General features: G+C 29.5%; 1 protein-coding gene across 1 annotated transcript; it reads left to right on the top strand.

Annotated features, from left to right (window-relative positions):
* Positions 1-11,118: 11,118 nt before the first annotated feature.
* LOC120091945 (bidirectional sugar transporter SWEET4) lies at positions 11,119-14,129 on the top strand. The gene is made up of 8 exons (XM_039050117.2): positions 11,119-11,220; positions 11,341-11,392; positions 11,587-11,623; positions 12,274-12,490; positions 12,624-12,785; positions 12,876-12,995; positions 13,465-13,620; positions 13,819-14,129. Exons 2-7 carry the CDS (start codon positions 11,350-11,352, stop codon positions 13,591-13,593), a joined length of 708 nt encoding a protein of 235 aa, XP_038906045.1. The 5' UTR covers positions 11,119-11,220; positions 11,341-11,349; the 3' UTR covers positions 13,594-13,620; positions 13,819-14,129.
* The last annotated feature ends 4,813 nt before the right edge of the window (positions 14,130-18,942 follow it).

The raw sequence follows: 18,942 nt of genomic DNA, 5'->3' as shown, positions 1-18,942 counted from the left end.
TTTGTTATTATATTTTATTGCTTGAAATTAATTGCAATTTTTGTTCTCGAAATTAATTGTTCATATTGGATTATTTTGATTGGTTGTTCTTGAATGTCTACATCTATTATCAATCTTGTTATAAGAACCAATTTGGGTACTTTAAAATAGTATTATTAACTTCTTGATTATTATGAGTTAAATTATTTTGCATGAAATTCTTATTTAAATTACTTGTTAGCAAAAAGTCTTCTAGTTTATTTAATTGGGTCCACATTAATAAAAAGTTTTCATTAAGTTAAATAATTGCCATATTGATCCTACAAAATCTAGTACCAAGACAAGATACTTGATCTTTGCGTACACGTATGACAATGGCTATGTGTGAGTCATCCAACATAAGCAAAAACTGAGAGTGTTAAGGTTGGTTCCACCTTAGTGCCTGGGCGTATTGAGTAGTCTACTCCAGGGAAGCTTAGGTATAGGTTTAATGATGGATTTATCATGTGTACTCTTGTGTTTTAGTAAGTTCATGCGATACTTTGCTTTAAAATATTTATCATGCGTTATTAAAGTTTTCAAAATGTTTTGAAATAAAAAGGTTGTTTCATGAAATGTCATTCACCGCGCTTCCCAACTTACGTTTTCCAAATGTTTTATTTTTTCCTCTAGGTAGCAAAAAGGAAAAAGTTCCAGGGTGTTGCCAAAGATCAAGGTCTGCCACACCACGACCACACTTCAGAAGTTAAAATCCGATATGTATGAATCTCCTTAATTTAAGGACAAAAGAGGTTGTAGTATAAATTAATGATTTGTCTAAATATGGTTATATAAAAATTGTCCTGTGGTAATAAAATAAAGAGTTCAAATGTAATTTACCTAGCTTAATAGTAAGGTTACTTTTGTTAATAATTAATAATTAGGGAAAAACAGGTTTAAGCAGGCAGTAGATATCACAAAAGGTGGTATCTGCCGTCCTCACGCCTCCTTTTGGGTGAAAGAGGTAAGCTTAGGAGGGGGTGTGACACGAACTAAATATTGACTAAAATAACATCTCATTTTATTAAATGAATAATTTGTGTACAAATAATTACAAACAACAAGACCCATAAGATTTAGGGCACCAACCCAACCACCTCTTTACTAGAATCTCTCTAGGGTGAGACACTAAAGATTGCAACATATATCCTCAATAGGGTACCTAATAAAGCGGTAGCTAAAACCCCTTAAGAGTTGTGGACAAGAAAGAAGCCTAGTATTAGGCATCTTTACATCTAGCGTTGTCTAGTTGAGGCTTGGGCTTATAGGCCCAATGAAAGAAAATTGGACTCAAGAACTATTAGCTATTATTTTGTTGGGTATTCTGAGCGCCCTTGTGATTTTAAGTTTTATGATTACACTTCTAGATCATTGTTTGAGATGGAAAATGCCATATTTTTTTAGGATGTTGAGTTTGAGAGGGAAGATAACATAAGGAAATTTATCTTTGAAGAGAAATTTGTTTCTTTTTCTAATGTGGCTTAGATGATGTTCAAACTCCGATTCCTGACTTCACTATTGAACCAATCATAGAACAAGACAATATTATAGTTCCTGTTGTTAAACCTAACGTTCAAACTCAACAATCTTAAGAAGTTCTACTAAGGAGATCTATTAGAGAGAGAAGAAGTGCAATTCCAGATGATTATATTGTAATCTTCATGAGCATCAGGTTGATATAGGTGTAATAGAAGATGATCCAATCAACTTCCAACAAGCACTACAAAGTTTTAACTCTTAAAAGTGGATAAATACTATGGAAGAGGAAATAAAATCCATGAAAGACAATAACGTTTGGGAACTTGTCTAATTGCCATTAGGAGTGAATCCCATAGGTTGTAAATGGACATTTAAAACAACAAAAAAAAAATTGCACGACAATATCGAAAGATATAAGGCTTATCTTGTTGCAAAGAGTTTTACTCAAAAGGAAGACATTGATTACAAAGAGATTTTCTCTCTAGTTTCATCGAAGAACTCTTTCAGGGTAATCATAACACTAGTAGCTCACTTTGATTTAGAGCTACATCAAATGGATGCAAAAACTGTGTTTCTTAATAGAAATATTAACAAGACAATTTATATGGTGCAACAAAAAAACTTTGTGTTTGGTAGTTCAAATTCTATGTTGTGCAAATTGAAGAAATTCATTTGTGGTCTCAAGCAAGCCTTTCTTCAATGATATCATAAATTTCATAAAGTAATTACCTTCTTTAGTTTTGAGGTGAATATAATGGAAGTTTGTCAAGTTCAACGAGAGTAAATCAATCTTTCTGGTGTTATATGTTGGTGACATACTCATAACAAGTAACGATGTAGGTTTATTGCATGACACTAAGAGATTTCTCAAAAGGATGATTGGTGATGCTTCATTTGTATTAGGAATTGAAATACCGCGAGATCGTTTTCAATGTATTTTGAGATTGTCACAAACGAACTACATTGGAAAGATTTTGAGTAGATTTGGCATGAAAGATTGTGCACCAGGAAATACCTTTGTCGCTAAAGGTGATAAATTTCATTTAGGTTAATTCCCCAAGATTAAACTCGAGACTAAGAAGATGCAGAAGGTTCCCTATGCATTGGTTGTTGGAAGTCTAATATACGGTAAAGTATGATTGTGTCTAGATATTGCGTTCATAGTTGGAGTGTTAGACAGATATTTGAGTAACCCAAGGATAGATCATTGGAAAGCAATCAAATGAATTATGAGGTATTTGCAGAGAACAAAAGATTATATGCTCACTTATCTGAGATTAGAAGTTTTGGAGATCATTGGGTATTCTGATTTCGATTATTCTTCTACCACTTCAGGCTATATCTTCATGTTGGCTGGAGAAATTGTATCCTGGAAAAGTGTTAAACAAAAACCTTGTGGCTTCTTCTACCATGATTGTAGAGTTTATAGCATATTATGAGGCGTCCAATCATGGAATATGATTGCAAAATTTTGTCTTTAGGTTACAGATAGTAGTTGGCGACTACTAAAATTATTTGTGACAATAAGTCGACAGTGATGTATTCCAATAATAACAGAAGCAATATGAAGTCAAAGCATGTAGATATGAAATTTTTAATTGTGAAAGAAGAGTTCAAAATGGCCAAATTTTGATAGAATACATAGGAACAAACTCTATGGTGGTAGATCCATTGACTAAAGGTTTACCACTTAAAGTTTTTCATATGTACATTGCTTATATGGGTGTTAGTCATTTTTCTGATTCCATGGTTTAGTGAGAGTTTGTTATTGAGGATGTTCTTTGACCTTAATTTGTTTACGTTATATATAGAATAAAGTTGATGGTTTATGTTTTATTATTTGAACTTGTTTATGTTTTATTATCTGAACTTGTTTATCATGCATGCGGTTATAAAGTTTTTAAGAATGGCATCACTAAGAAATTTGGATTAGATGGAAACAAGCATGATCTTGATCACTTTGCATGTAATTTCCATGCTATCCATCAATACTTGATCTATGTCATTGAATGTATTGGTATTGGTGATCAAAGAAGGTTTAGTTACAAGGACAAAAACCACCTTGATTTTGTGCTGATGATGGACTAGATTGAACTAAGGAAAAATTTATTATTGAAATAACATGTTTAAGCACTATTAAGGTTTATGTAATTTAATTATCATGAATAAAAAATTAACAATACAAGAAGATAATTTTTCTATTTATAAATCTTTATCAATAAACTAATCCTTATCCTAATTAATCAAAGAAACTAATCTTAATCCTAATAAACCAAGGGAAATAATCATAATTCTAATCAATCAAGAAAACTAATCCTAATACTAAGCAGATAAGGATTTAACCAAGATATCTCAATTTACTCTAATCCTACTATATCACATATTTAGTTACATGGACATGGCATATCTACGGTATTCAACATATGCATCAACATAATTCTCTGTCTTTTTTTTTTTTTATTTTTGGTTGGAATTCTAGAAGACAATGAACAAAAATCCATTTATTTCAAGTGCTACTCGTGTCCAAATCAAGAAAACTTGAGATTAATACATCCATTTTTTTCAAGCGCTATTCATTTTTTACAATGATTAACGGAAATTTTTTATGGATCAAAAGGTAAATTTGACATTTTAAGAAGAATATAGCCATTAAAAAAAAAAAATTATGGACCAGATTGAAAAACTTTAAAAATTAAAGGTTGTATACTAAAATTGAGATTTTTAGCTGTGTAACTTCGTAAATGTGTCATGTTTAGAAATTTTTTTTTTTTTTTTAGTACGGTTGACAATTTTTCTTTTAAAATAAAAGAAACTTCATAAACAGAAAGAAAATGCTAAAAGTCCCTTCAAGAGGACATGAGAAAAAAGGAAATCACTATTAATTATATCAAGAATCCAACAAAAGAAATTAAAAACCTAATTTCTCCCCCAAAATCTTTCAAATTGGAAAAAAGCAAAATAAAAGTTGAAAAAAACAACAGCATAACGAGAAGCATCTTGATTGCCAACATAGGGACGGAAAGAGAAAGAGCCAACTCTCAAACATCTCATCAAAACACCGATCTCATCAACTTCATTCTTTAGCTCAGTTAAATTTATGTATAGAAAATATATGACTTTTTCCAAAAAAAAAAAAAAAAAGTTTAAAACCTAATCTGTAATACGATTATAGAAATAATTTGGAAAAACTACGTATTTAGTTTCAATAGTATGGAGAACAGATATATTTGCTTCTTAGATTTTTAAAATATACAATTTTTTTTTTGATGAATATTTAAGAATAGATTTAAAAGGTATTTGAATTTTTTCTTTTTTTAATAATAATAATTGTATAGAGAAGAGATAATTGTTACATTATTTGATAATCTTAAAAAAAAATATTATATATTTATTTAAAAATTAAAAAAAAAATACTCCAACGTCCTTTTATATATAATCCTAAAAGCTTGAGCCTGGGCTAAAAATAGCCCATAAATGACAGAGGAAAAGACAACTCCCAAACACCTCGCCAAAGCACAGATCTCGTCAATTCCATTCTTTAACTCAGTTGAATTCATGTTTAGAAAGTGTATCACTTTTATTATAAAAATAAAAAAAAAAAAAATTAAAAACTAATTTGTAATACAAATGTAAAAATAATTTGGAAAAACTATGTATTTAGTCCCAACATTATGAAGAATAGAGGAGATAATTGTTAAATTATTTGATAATTTTTTTAAAAAATGTTTTTTAAATTTAAAATGTGATATATTTATTTACAAAATTAAAAAAAATGCATGACATTTAATATAAATCACATTTATACTAAATTTAATTATATAAATCTCATCCATATAATTAGTATTTGAATCATATTCAAATATTTAATTCTTCTCAAAATAAATTTTATATTATAATGTATCAAATACATTATATTAATTATATCACATATAATTAATTTCCTTAATGAAAATTAATTTGAACAATTCAAATTAATCCAAAATTAATTCTCAATAATCTTTGTTAAGCTACAAAGGGACTTTATAAACATGTAGATTGAAACTCCAATCATATTTGAATAATTAATTAAACTCCCTTAATTAAACTATTCAACATTTCGCACTACAAATATATTTTTGTGTCCATTGGATATAACCCGTCAACAGCGTAATGGCTGTATGCTGATTTTGCCCTGTAATTACATCTAACTCATTAAGTGCTATTGATCTCTCTAAATAATAAGTCATAGTCCAACTATGATCAAACCCGTCTTGAGCCAAGAGAGGGTGTGACACCACATTGTGCAAGCTCTAGAATCAACCCTTAAGGAGCAATTTATCTACTTACTCTGACATTAGAGAATGAGTGAATTCCGTAACATTAGAGAATGAGTGAATTCCGTAGTGAATTCCGTTGTGTAGTTATATTCCCAACTCCCTAATCAGATGAATCCTCAAAATGGTAGGCTTATTGAGTCGGCAATCTGACCATTCTCACCCATACAAATCAAAGGTGTTCACAACTTATTCAGGACTAGGTCATGTCACCTATGGTCATCTTGGTGCAATGTAAGTCTCTATTATTAACGGTGTTATATAAAAAAATTATTTATTTCGTGATCCGATCTTATACAAACCCTTTTGTATAGAACATCTCTGCTCACATGTCTCCACATGAATGATCATTTGTAGCACTTTACAACAATTGTAACATCTATAAAGCGGTCCAACCTTATTCATTAGTTTATAAAATACCTCATATTTTATTAAATAAACCCACGAGATTTAGGGCATCAACTCTAATATATATATATATATATTGAATAACATATCCATATTGTACAAATTTTCCTTAGGAAAATTGGATAATATAGCAAAATTTTAGGTTTTGTTTGGATATTTGGCAGAATTCAAAATTAATGAGATTTTTGGCAAATCACACCTATTGCACGTGTAGATTGATCATTGTATTTAAAAAATACCCTCAAAATTGAATCTTTCACCCAAATTAGTTACACTACATATATATTTTCTTTTTAAAAAATCTTTATGTATCTAAATCTGGTTGGTTTGAATATCCAAAAACTTTGTAATTTTACTTATACTTTTAAATTTTCCATTTTAACTCTTATGCTTTTATTTGTCCTTTCTAAATACACATTAAGTTGTAATATACTCTTAAAATATAATTTAGGTTTTTTTTTTGCAAAGGTAAATCTAATTTATGTATATAGAGTATTTGCAATATAACAACACTATATTTCTTATGTTTTTTAGAGTTTGCAATATTTCTATACTGTATTTGTTATATTTTATTTCTTATATTTTCGAGCGTTTGTAATATTCCTAATTGTATTTGTTATATTTTCTAATATTTGCAATATACCTACATTATATTACTTATCGATTGCCTTTAAATAATATTAGTTTTTAAGTAATTGTGTTTTTAGAAATAATCAATTGCAAATTACATGCAAATACTTTGATTATCAATTAATTTTGTGAATTTAAGTTAAAAGCATACTTTTTTTTTTTTTTTTAAAAAATAAAAAATGGTTGATTTCTATTTCATGCCTATTAATAGATGGTGAACATGATCGATTTAGAATTTCTAATAATTGAGTCAAATAATTTTTAAATATTATGTATGTTTTATTTTTTCCATTTTAATAGAAATGAAATCTAGCCAGTTAAGATTTTAATTTTATCTCATAACTTGAATTACTAGTAAGTAAGATTTGATAAGATTATTTTGATCAATTGAACATTTGAAATTAATAATTCAAAAAATCTTTTTACCATTTATATAATTTCAATTTTTTTTTGTTGCCATTTATTAAAATGAAACTTCCTATTTTACTCTCTCTCTTTTTAGCGCTTTTCCTTTACACACCTAATCAATAGCCAATATTATCTGAAGGAGCCAAATGTTTGTGGGCCTCCAGATGGGCCTTAGTCATGGTTTATCATCATGATTGATGTTAAAAATTGGGTCTAGATTTGGCTTTTTTTTTCTTTGAGAATTTGGATGGGATGTCTACATTTATCTGGATTGACAAGATAAATAGAAAATTTTAAGGTTTCGTTTGAAAAAATAATAAAATATATTCGCAAAAATAGCAAAATAATTTTAAAAATAAGAAAATATTAATTAGCAAATATCCAAATTACCCCTACATACTAAAATTGATAAAACCAAACATTACAAACTAAAACTAATCCAGAAAAATGCAAATACATTGTATTATTATACATATACACTGTAATGCAAATATACTATATTGTTGCATTACACTAAATCAAATGTCGACAAACACCTCTTTCTCGATAGCAAGTAAAACTTCCATCAAACTCCAAAACAATCATTAATTTAATTGAAGCCAACAATATCACCGAAAACTAAAACTTCAATTGAAAAAAAAATCATAGAACAACCCTATACTCACTTAAATACTGCTAGCTGATTACTTTTACGACCACACAACGACAACAACGATGGTCTATGGTAAATAGCAACGAAAAAACTATCAAGAAAAAAGAGAGAGTGAATGAGAGAGGAAGATCCATGACACTTATCTACGCTACTCCGCTACTCTCTGCCATGGAGACCGTCTCGACACAAACGGTAGTGTGAGGCCGTTGATTTTATCCAACCCACAACTTATAAAACAAGTTACAAAGACAAAATCTATAATTAAAATTTGAATGGATGGAAAATAACTATCTAACCTTACATTACAATAAATGGGAGAAAAATAAGGAAGATATTAGTTTATTAAATAAATTCGTGAAGTAGTTATCAAAATCTATTTTGAATATTAAAAATAAATTCAAATTCCAAAAACGGGCGAAAATTATAGAATGGCGCTCACTCTCACTTTCAATTTTGAATGATGCTCGCTATTCCGATTATTAATCAAACTTTCTACTTACACTATTTATATCTTGGTTATTAATAAAGCTCTATACTTACATTCTATTTAATATTTTGGACATACGAACCAACTAAGAGCAAATTAGGTATTACCAAAATGTTAGCTAAAATAGTTAGTAAATATGAAATATGTACAATTGAATCTAATAACATATGCAAAACAATTGAAACCTTAAAAAATATAGAAAAACATTCGATTATTTTATTAAAAATATGTATAAAATAATGAAAAACAATTCGAACATTTGAATAAATTTAAATTTTGATTAAATAAAATGAAATTCGATAATATATGAATATTTAAAATATAAATTTGGTAGAAAAATCCGAATATTTAATTCAAGTGAGATTTATTCGAAAAATGGTTAAACAAAATCTAAATTAATAATAAAATCGGCATTGAAATGTTAACTAGTCGGACAAGTAAGAGCGATTAATTTGAGGAAGACAGTTATTTTTAGCTTTTCGAATGAATCGGAAAGTGGAAAACTAAGCCACAAGCAATTATCTTGTATATAAAACCGTCAAAACCAAACCATAAAATCCATCATTCGCTCTAATTTCTCTTTTATCCTATCATTCTCAAACAATGGCCCAATTTTATTTTTACCCAAGATATGGCATTAAATAATTAATGATGATTTACCTAAAATAGTAATGAATAAGAGTTGAAATTCAAGTAAACACTACTGACTACTATAAACATGGCTCGATGACATAAAATATGAACTATTAACCAATAAGTTAAATGTTCGAATCTTCACTCTACGTATTGTTCAACTCAAAAAAAAAAAAAAAAAACTACGACTATTATTTTATTATTATCAATTCAATAATTGTAGGATGGAGATCGAAGCATTGAACTTTGAATTGATAATTTGTATCTTCGTCACCTAAATCATGCTCGAATTAAAGATAGATTTATTATAGCCTATAAGTTGTTTATTTTAATCGGATTATTATATACATTTTAAAAAATAGGATGAGAGGAAGAAACTCTTTCTTCTTCATTCTGTAATATTACGAGGAAGAAAAAAGATAGTTTGAAGGACAAATGTGTAAGAATTTGAAATAGAAGGATTAAATAGAAATTAAAGTTAAATGTAGGAACTAAAAAAAAAAAGTATTTTATTCTTAAAAAAACTCCGATTTTTATGGATTATGCAATGAATTTTTCTACATTTAATAAATTTCGAAAACAATTATAATTAAAGATTGGGGCTAAATCTGGAAAATTAAAATGAGTCTGTTTCAATTCTGTTTCATATGTGATGACAAATCGACGTGGCATTTAGTTTAGTTCCCAAATTAGTTTATTATTTTTAGAAACATACCAATTTTAGTCCTGCGTAATAAATTATACGGATGAGATTATTAGTTTCCTTTTTTTTTTTTAAATTGAGATTATTAGTTTCTTCTTTTTCTTTTTCTTTTTTTTAAGCAATATTAGTTTCTTTTTACCTTTAATTTTGTAGTGTTTTCGTCATTGTATTTAAAAAATAAATGCAAATGTTGTATAATTCTTACTATAATTAAGTCATATAATAGTTTTTTTTCCTAAAAAAATGGTCATATAATAGACAAAATAATTAAATGATTCACGATCTAATTAAATGTGATCCATTAACTTCATTAATCATCTCTAATTCAAGAATATGTTTATTTTTCCAATCAAATTTCAAATGAGAATTCTAAATAAATATCTTAATAGTTAAAATGTATATATATTAAACAATACTATGGGTTTGCTGTCTATTAGCTAATGTGTTTTCTTCTTAAAAAACTATGCTTATTCATGACACTTTCTTTAAAAAAAAAAATCTAAAGGTTTCTTAATTTAAAACTAAAAAGAAAAATTATAAAAAAAAAAAAAAAATTTGTTCCAACAATCATGAGTTTCTTACCCTATATTGGTAAATTGAACAAGTGTGATGATATAAATTTATATATAAACTATAAAAGTAGTTAAAAGATTCGTTTGGTAACTATTTTATTTTAGATTTTTTGTTTTTGAAATTAAGTTTTTGAACATCATTTATCGATTATTTGATTTGAAAAAAAAAAAATAGTTTTCAAGTTTTTGTTCAGTTTATGGCAATTAACCAAGAAGTCAAATGTTTATATATGAAAAATGTGATTTTTTTTTTTAATTTTGAAAATTAAGCTTACGAATACTACCTCTATCTTCAAATTTCTTAGAATTCAAATACTTTAAAAAAATGCAAATGAAATGTATTTTAAAAAATAAAAACAAAAACAAAAAATTAAATTCAAATTCTCACTCCAACGTATGGTAGAATTAAAAAAATAGAAGCAAACGTCTCAATGTTATAGAAATATCTAAGTGGATTGATTTTTTGAAAAAAAATTATAAAACTATACAAAATTTCATAATACAATCTAAATTGGTAATTAAATAATTACTTCACCATTTTAAATAAATTTAAATTAATATTAGATCCACATCAGCGAGTATTTTGTCGATTTCTCTATGATAAACTAAAAAAATAAGTTTAACGTTGATATTGAATCCATAAAGGGCTTCATTAAATAAAATAAAATAACACTATTTGGCAAAAGAGAAAAAGGAAATGGCAAATTATGTAATTAGGAAAGAAAGAGATGAGCAAATAGGGAAAGATAAAATCTCAACAAACATGAAATCCATGCACGAAATTTCAGTGAAGGGAGGAGAGAGAAATCAGTTGTAGAGAGAGAAAGTGAAGAAGAATAAAAGAAAATCCAAATCCAAATCTAATTTTTAATTTTTTTTAAAAAAATAATAATTAACAAGTCAAAATTTCGTCTCAGGTATTGACGCGATTGTGCTTAAATATCTCAACCGTCACAAAATTAAAAACTCTCTTCACAAAATTTTCTCATTCATTTCTTCTCATCCTAATTTCTTCATCTTCTTCATCTTCTTCACAGTTCTTCAAAATGTTGAGCGCTACAGAAGCTCGTAACATCGTTGGAATCATCGGTAAATTACTACTAATTCCTCTTTCTTTTCACTCTAATCTCATTTCTGATTTACTTTTTCTTTCACTCCTTTTCTTTAATCTCTTTCTTCTGTTCTTTAACTTCTTTTCCTCTGTTTTTTTCTTTGATTATTGTCCCTTTATTATTCTTCAAGTGTGTATCAAACTTCTTGTTGATGATGTTATAAATTTGCAGGAAATATCATTTCATTTGGTCTCTTTCTTTCACCGGTGTAAGTTATATTTCGTTTCATCCAATTTAATTATTGTTCATATACTTTCTTGAAGAATATAGCCCATTTATTTTCAATTATGAAATGTTTGATTATTATCGCTGTTCTTTTTCCGTTAGTGTTGGTATAAGTTATTTTATTTGTGTATAAGAGAAATGTGATTTGAGTAACTTTCCTTAAGAATATAAATTTTACTTGGTTTGGTTATTATTGATATTATTATAATAATTTTTCTACTAATGCCGTATCTGATAGTTCAAGCAAATTTAGTTTGTTTATAATTTCTTCTTGATTATTATTGTTATTTTTGATATGCTGTTTTGTGATATTAATTTAGGGTTATTTTATTTTATTTTTTAATGCATGAATAATACTTTAAAAAAAGGTTTACATAAATCAAATTTAGTTGTTGAGGCGATTTCTAGGCTGAGGTTAGCCAAGTGGGTCACTCAACTCAATAATTGTGCTTTATTTCAGGTCTCTTGGGTGTTAGAAGCTGTGTTTTAGGTTGGATATATAATTAATTTTATCACAACTCATTAGTTTAAACTTTTGAGTTGATTGAAGATCGATTTTTAGTTTAGTTATTGTATTAGGTTATATTAGTGAAATTAAAATGAAGTATGTATAAGGATGGATTTATGGTGCAGACCAACCTTTTACAAAATCTATAAGAGCAAATCGGTGGAGGAGTTCAAACCAGATCCTTACATTGCAACAGTGTTGAACTGTATGTTTTGGGTTTTCTACGGAACGGATTGGGTTCATCCAGATAGCACTTTGATTGTCACCATTAATGGCATTGGCCTCGTCATTGAGCTTTTTTATTTGGCTTTCTTCTGTTGGTATGCTGAATCGAAAGCACGGGTATGTAACAACCCTAAACTCATGTCATTGGTATGTGAAGTAGGGATGCACAAGATAGATGTGTAACTCGAGATGGACTTAATTACTACCTATTTTTAATATATATATTGACTTCTTGCTTTTTATATTTCAGAAAAAAGTTGGTATTTGCCTTGTGATTGAAGTAGTTTTCGTGGGCATTGTTGCTCTAATAACTCTTTTAACCTTACATGGAACCAAGAAAAGATCATTGTTGGTTGGAATCATATGTGACATTTTCAACGTTATAATGTATGCTTCTCCTCTAACCATCATGGTAAGTAATAAATTTCATCATATTTCAATTATATTTATCTACTTATTTATCTATCACTTTATATAATGAAATAAAATAATTATTCCACAGGCAAAGGTGATAAAGACAAAGAGTGTTAAGTATATGCCATTTACTCTTTCACTAGCCAACTTCCTCAATGGTTGCATTTGGACTGCTTATGCTCTTATCAAGTTTGATATCTATGTCCTTGTAAGTGTTTTGCATTTTAATCATTTCTTTATATTAATACGGAAATAATTAACAACAAACTTGTCAAAAATAATAAAGTCAATTATCACTTTGTTATATTCGAAGAGTATTGTTGCACCATGTTAACATGCTTTTATACATGATATGGTCGGGTCCATTAGCATTAAAAAAATTATTAAGAAAAAAATCTAGTTTAAATAAATGGAATATGAGAGTATTAGAGTTTTTCTTCTATGCTTCTGTAGTTATGATGCCTTCATTAAATTGATATTTATCCTGTGTTATCATTTTTAAAATAAGTATATGATGAATATATATATATTTTTCTTCTTTTGGTTGGAAGTCAATTTAGTTCAGTTCTTAATGGGCTTTTTGTTCTTATATCTTATTAAATCATCGTTACATTCAGTAACTTTATCTATATCAATAATTAAATCCGAAGTTGTTTTTTATTTTATGGAATTTGTAGGTTAGCAATGGTCTTGGGGCAATTTCGGGTCTTCTTCAACTTATTCTCTATGGATTTTACTCGGGATGCCGTCCAAAGAAGGAAGAAACTGATCCCAAAACAAGTGAAGTTCAGCTCTCCGCTGCATGATCACACCAACTCCATCCAACTAACAAAGTGAGTCTATCCACCAAATTATTAATAATGCCATTCACTTTTATAATTCTTTTGTTTTAGAAGTTAATTGGGTGAATTTGTCACAAGCATTTATATAGTATAAAGTATTAAGTGGCATTATGATTACGTGTTTAGGTAAACTTCAAACTTCAAGATGCGTCGAAGTATTTCTCTTATATTGTTGTTTCAATTTTGTAGGTGATTTATGGCATGGAAGGTGGAAGGGGTTGTGTGCAGCTAAGGAAGGATTTGGAGATCAAAGAATTGAATTGACCGTAGTTTTGAAGTTGTTTCATTTTCTTTAGCTCTCGATTGAGATAGGAGATTTAGGGATTTTAGGGAGATTTTTTTTTTTGAGTAGTGAGTTTTGTTGGTTTTATATTTTTTGAAGTTTTTGACTCATTAATTAGTTGGTTTTTATCTCTATCTTCAATATCATTAAGTCTTCTTTTTTCTTGAAGAAACTAAATAAATAATGAGAGAAAATTAGTGACATAGATAACTTATATATGATAGAAGTGAGTCATGATTTTTAATGATATCTCCTAAAATGATATATCTTTTATTTATGTCATGTCAATTTTCATATTTAATTGAATATATAAATAGATAAAAGATATTGAAGACCTTCTAATTTTTTTTTGTTTGATACAAATGGTAAAACATCCCCTTATTTAAGCACCCCTAAATTTATGATTTGGATTTTGCCAACACATTTATGATCTAGTGGCTACAAGTGTCTATATAGACTATTCTTTACCATTACTAATTTTACTCTATGTTCTAAAAATATTCTAAGTATCTCCTCTAAATAATTTCTCTAGAATATTTTAATAATTAATGCTTCAAGAAATTAGACTTATAGGCCAAATAATTCCAACTCAAAATCAAATTTAACATTAAAGAAAAACCTTCAATTTTAAAGAAGTTATAACTAGAATATACTTCGTAATTACAAAAGAGTTTATATTTTGTATGTCAAGAAGCAACGATCTTCCCAGAGTGCATAAGATTAATAACATTATTAATAATGATCGAGAACAAATAGGATTTTTAATATCTTGACCTGACTTGAGTTAGGTTAGTGCTTTGTTGGAGTTTTTGATTATTGTCTTCCTCAATCAGAATGTCCTTAGTGAGATCTTTAGAGTTATTTTGGTATAACTCGAAATGAGCCATAATTAACTATGCATACGCTTCTACTTATTATGTCCATACTCAATTAAACAACCTAATATGATAAATTAGATCACATAATATATGGCTTAATCTAAAAAAATAACCTAATATGATAAATTATTAATCCACAATACTTTAATTAAACATATTATTATTTAAATATATCTAACAATCTCTCACTTGGGCTATCTGATATAATTAAATCACATAAGCTTTAAATGCGCATGAACGGGTTATTTCATCTTTTGTATTTAGCACAATAATAGAATAAAATTCTAATACATTCAATGACATATATAGCATGGAAACCACATAAATTGAAAGTGATTAACACCAATGGGAACCATGGGATCAGAAAAGCGACTAACACCGCTCATGGTAAACCTTTAGTCATTGACCATTCTGAATTTTTTCTTTAACACCAGAAACTTCACATCTACATGTTTGACTTCGTAAAAAAAATAATTTTAGTGGTTTTTCTATGTTAACCACTAGGGACAAAATTTTGTAACCATATTCCATGATTGGATGCCTAACTCCGCAACCATGGTAGAAGAAGCCATAAGACCTTATAACTCGTTTTGTTTCTTTCCAATGATCCATCCCCAGGTTGCTCAATATTTCATGCCAAATTTATTCAAAATCTTTTCAATGTAGTTCTTTTGTGGCAATCTCAAAATACCTTGAGAATGATCTCGTAGTATTTCAATTCCTAATATAAAAGAAGTATCACCAAGATCATTCATCTCAAAATTCCTTTTGAGAAATCTCTCATGTCATGCAATGAACCTACATCATTACTTGCTATGAGTATGTCATTGACATATAACACCAGAAAAATTGATTTACTCCCACTGAACTTGTGATATACATAATATTCGACTATATTCACCTCAAAACAAGGAGGATATTACTTCATGGAATTTGTGATACCGCTGACAAGAGGTTTGCTTGAGACCGTAGATGGCTTTCTTCAATTTGTACACCATAGACTTTGAATTACCAGATACAAAGTTTTCTAGTTGAAGCATATAAATCGTCTCAACAATGTTCCCATTGAAAAATTCAGTTTTTACATCCATCTGGTGTAGCTCTAAACAAAGTGAGCTACTAGTGCCATTATTACCCTGAAGGAGTCTTTCGATGAAATCAGAGAGAAAGTCTCTTTGTAATTAATGCATTCCTTTTGAGTAAAACTCTTTGCAATAAGATGAGTCTTATATCTTTCGATATTGCCATGTGAATCTCTTTTGGTTTTAAATATCCGTTTACAACCTATTTGTTTCACTCCTGAGGGCAATTCGAAAAGTTCCCAAACGTCATTGTCTTTCATGGATTTTATTTCCTCTTCCATAGCATTTATCCACAGAACTTTGTAGAGCTTGTTGGAAGTTGATTGGATCATTTTCCATTATGGCCACATCATCCTAATATTCTTAAAGAAACAAAATATAATCATCTGAAATTGTACTTCTTCTCTCTCTAGTAGAACTCCTTAGTGACACTTCTTGAAGTTGTTGAGTTTGAACTTCAGGTTTAACAACAGGGACTTCAATGTTCTCTTGTTCCTATAATTGGTTCAATAGTGAAGTCAGGAATTGGAGCCTGAGCATAATTTATAATCATATAAGGAAAAGAAATTAATTCTTCTTCAAAGACAACTTTTCGTATGTTATTTTTCCCCTCTCCTCCCCAAAACTCAACATCCTCAAAGAATCTAGCATTGTTCATCTCAAACGAAGATCTAGAAGTGGGATCATAAAACTTGAAACCATGAGAGCGCTCAGAATACCCAACAAAATAGTAGCTAATAGTTCTTGAGTCCAATTTTCTTTCATTAAGCCTGTATGGTCTAGCCTCAACTGGACAACCCTAGATGTGAAGATGCCTAATACTAGGCTTCTTTCTTGTCCACAACTCATAAGGGGTTTTAGCTACTACTTTACTAGGTAACCTATTAAGGATATATGTCGTAATCTTTAGTGCCTCACCCCAGAAGAATTCTAGTAGAGAAGAATGACTAATCATACTTCTTACCATATCCTTAAGTGTTTTATTTCGCCTTTCCGTGACACTATTCATGATGGGTTTGCCCGAAATAGTGTATTTCGGGACGATTCCATATTCCTCTAGGTATTTGGGCAAAGGACCCTATGTTGGGGTTGATGCCTTAAACTCTCGTAGGGTCCTGTAGTTTGTAAACACATGTATGAACAAACACTTGTGATGTAATAATATGAGATATTTTCTTCATTGTTGTCTATGAAAAATGAGATATTTTATTTTCATTTACTACAAATCAATAAACTAAGATCCCTGGTTGTCGTTGTAACTTAAGCATGTATGTGGAGATATACAAGTGGATCATGCCTTAAGTGATAACCTAAATGGTCTGTAGTATATGGATATAGGAGAAAAACCTTATCCTTGTGACACTACGGATACGACCCGTTTTGTAAATGTTACAAGTGTTGTAAAGTGTTATAGATGGTCTGATCCTGATAATTCATGTGGAGATATGCGAACGAGGGTGTCCTATACAAAGGAGTTTATATAAGACTAGACCACGAAGTGTTTAGTCTCGTTATATGACGTCGTTCATGACAGAGACTTTATTTCACTAGGATGACCATAGATAACATGACCTTAATCCTGAGTGAGTTGAGAACTTTTGCCTATAAGGGCGGTTCTTTGATTTGCATAGGTGCGAGTGGCCATATTGCCGACTCAAACCTACCACTTTGTGGATTCGTCTGATTGAGGAGCTGGGAACTCAACTACACAAGATGAAATTCACTCATTCCCCGAAGCAGGGATAAGTAGATAGATAGCTTCCTTAAGGGCTGATTCCAGGACTTGAACGATGTGGTGCCACACACCTTCTCATGCTCCGAGAGATGTCCACTCATAGTAGGGCTATGATGTATTGTTCATCAGAGGGATCAATGGTACTTAAGGAGTTAAATGTAACTACAGGGGAAAACGGTAAATTGGTCCTTCTGTACTTACAAGCATCTTGAAGGGTTATCGTACTGTTGACTGATTATATCCGATGGATATAGAAATATATCTGTAGTGAGAAGAGTACAGTTGTCGGTCTTTAGTAGAGTGTCCAACAGTTAACAAATGGTGGATCTTGTGATTAAAGAGTTTAGTTAGCTATTCACGTACTGTTGGAGCTTCAAACTACAAGTCCATAAGGTCCCCTTGGTAGCTCAATGAATTCAAGTTGAGAATCAGTTTTTGGGCCAGTTTGAAGTGTTCAAATTGACAAGAGGGAGTTTGATTATGTATGATATAATTAAACTGGTTCAATTATAAGTGATATAGTTGACATGATGTATGAGATACATTATTTGGAGGATTTTGATATAAATATGATTTATATTAAGTCAAAGAGAAAAAGACTATGGTTTAAATATTACATATGACGTGATATTAAAACTATAATTTATAAATATAATATGATAAATTAGTTATTATATTTATTTATAATTCAAACAATTATACGATAATTGTAGGCGGTTTCCCCTTTAACCATGCGTGAAATGGGAGGTTATGTTCAGTTTTCACAACTGAAATATAATATGAAAAATGTTTTCATTTTGTAAAGAATCGTTTCATAAGTCGCATAACTAATCGTTTAGCTATTTAAAGACTATATGATATCCTTCTAAGCGAGAGCCTAAACGATCGTGTAAGTGCCTTTGACTAAACAATCGTGTAAAGTTTTACTAAACGATCGCGTAGCAAGCGAGATTCTCTAAACGATCGTGTAAATGATCACGCCTTTTTTTCTAAATGATCGTGTACCTGCTGAGTTTTACTAAACGATCAAGCACAAAGTCTATACAATAGACAATATCCATCTCCCACTTGCTTGGTCGTATAGTTCGAACGTTGTTTCCTCCATCCCTCTTCCAAATCAATGACAGAGTCCACACCTCCTAGATTCTCACTCCGAGAATACCAAAGTTATTGAGTGGTGGTGTCCGAGAGGTTACTTATTCGTGGAGAAGTTTGTTCGTGATTGACTAGATGATTGTAGCGAGAGCGAGAGGTTGCTGGTCCCAGTCTTCACGAGAGCGAGAGGTCTTCAAAGGTATGTCTCTCGTCCCTTTTGTATTGTTTTACTGAAGCATG

Source organism: Benincasa hispida, chromosome 11 (assembly GCF_027475165.1).
Source record: "Benincasa hispida cultivar pf3 chromosome 11, pf3_genome.v1.1, whole genome shotgun sequence".
In the NCBI taxonomy this organism is placed as follows: Eukaryota; Viridiplantae; Streptophyta; class Magnoliopsida; order Cucurbitales; family Cucurbitaceae; genus Benincasa; species Benincasa hispida.
Note: the sequence above shows the minus strand (reverse complement) of the source record. Positions and strands in the feature narration are given on the sequence as shown.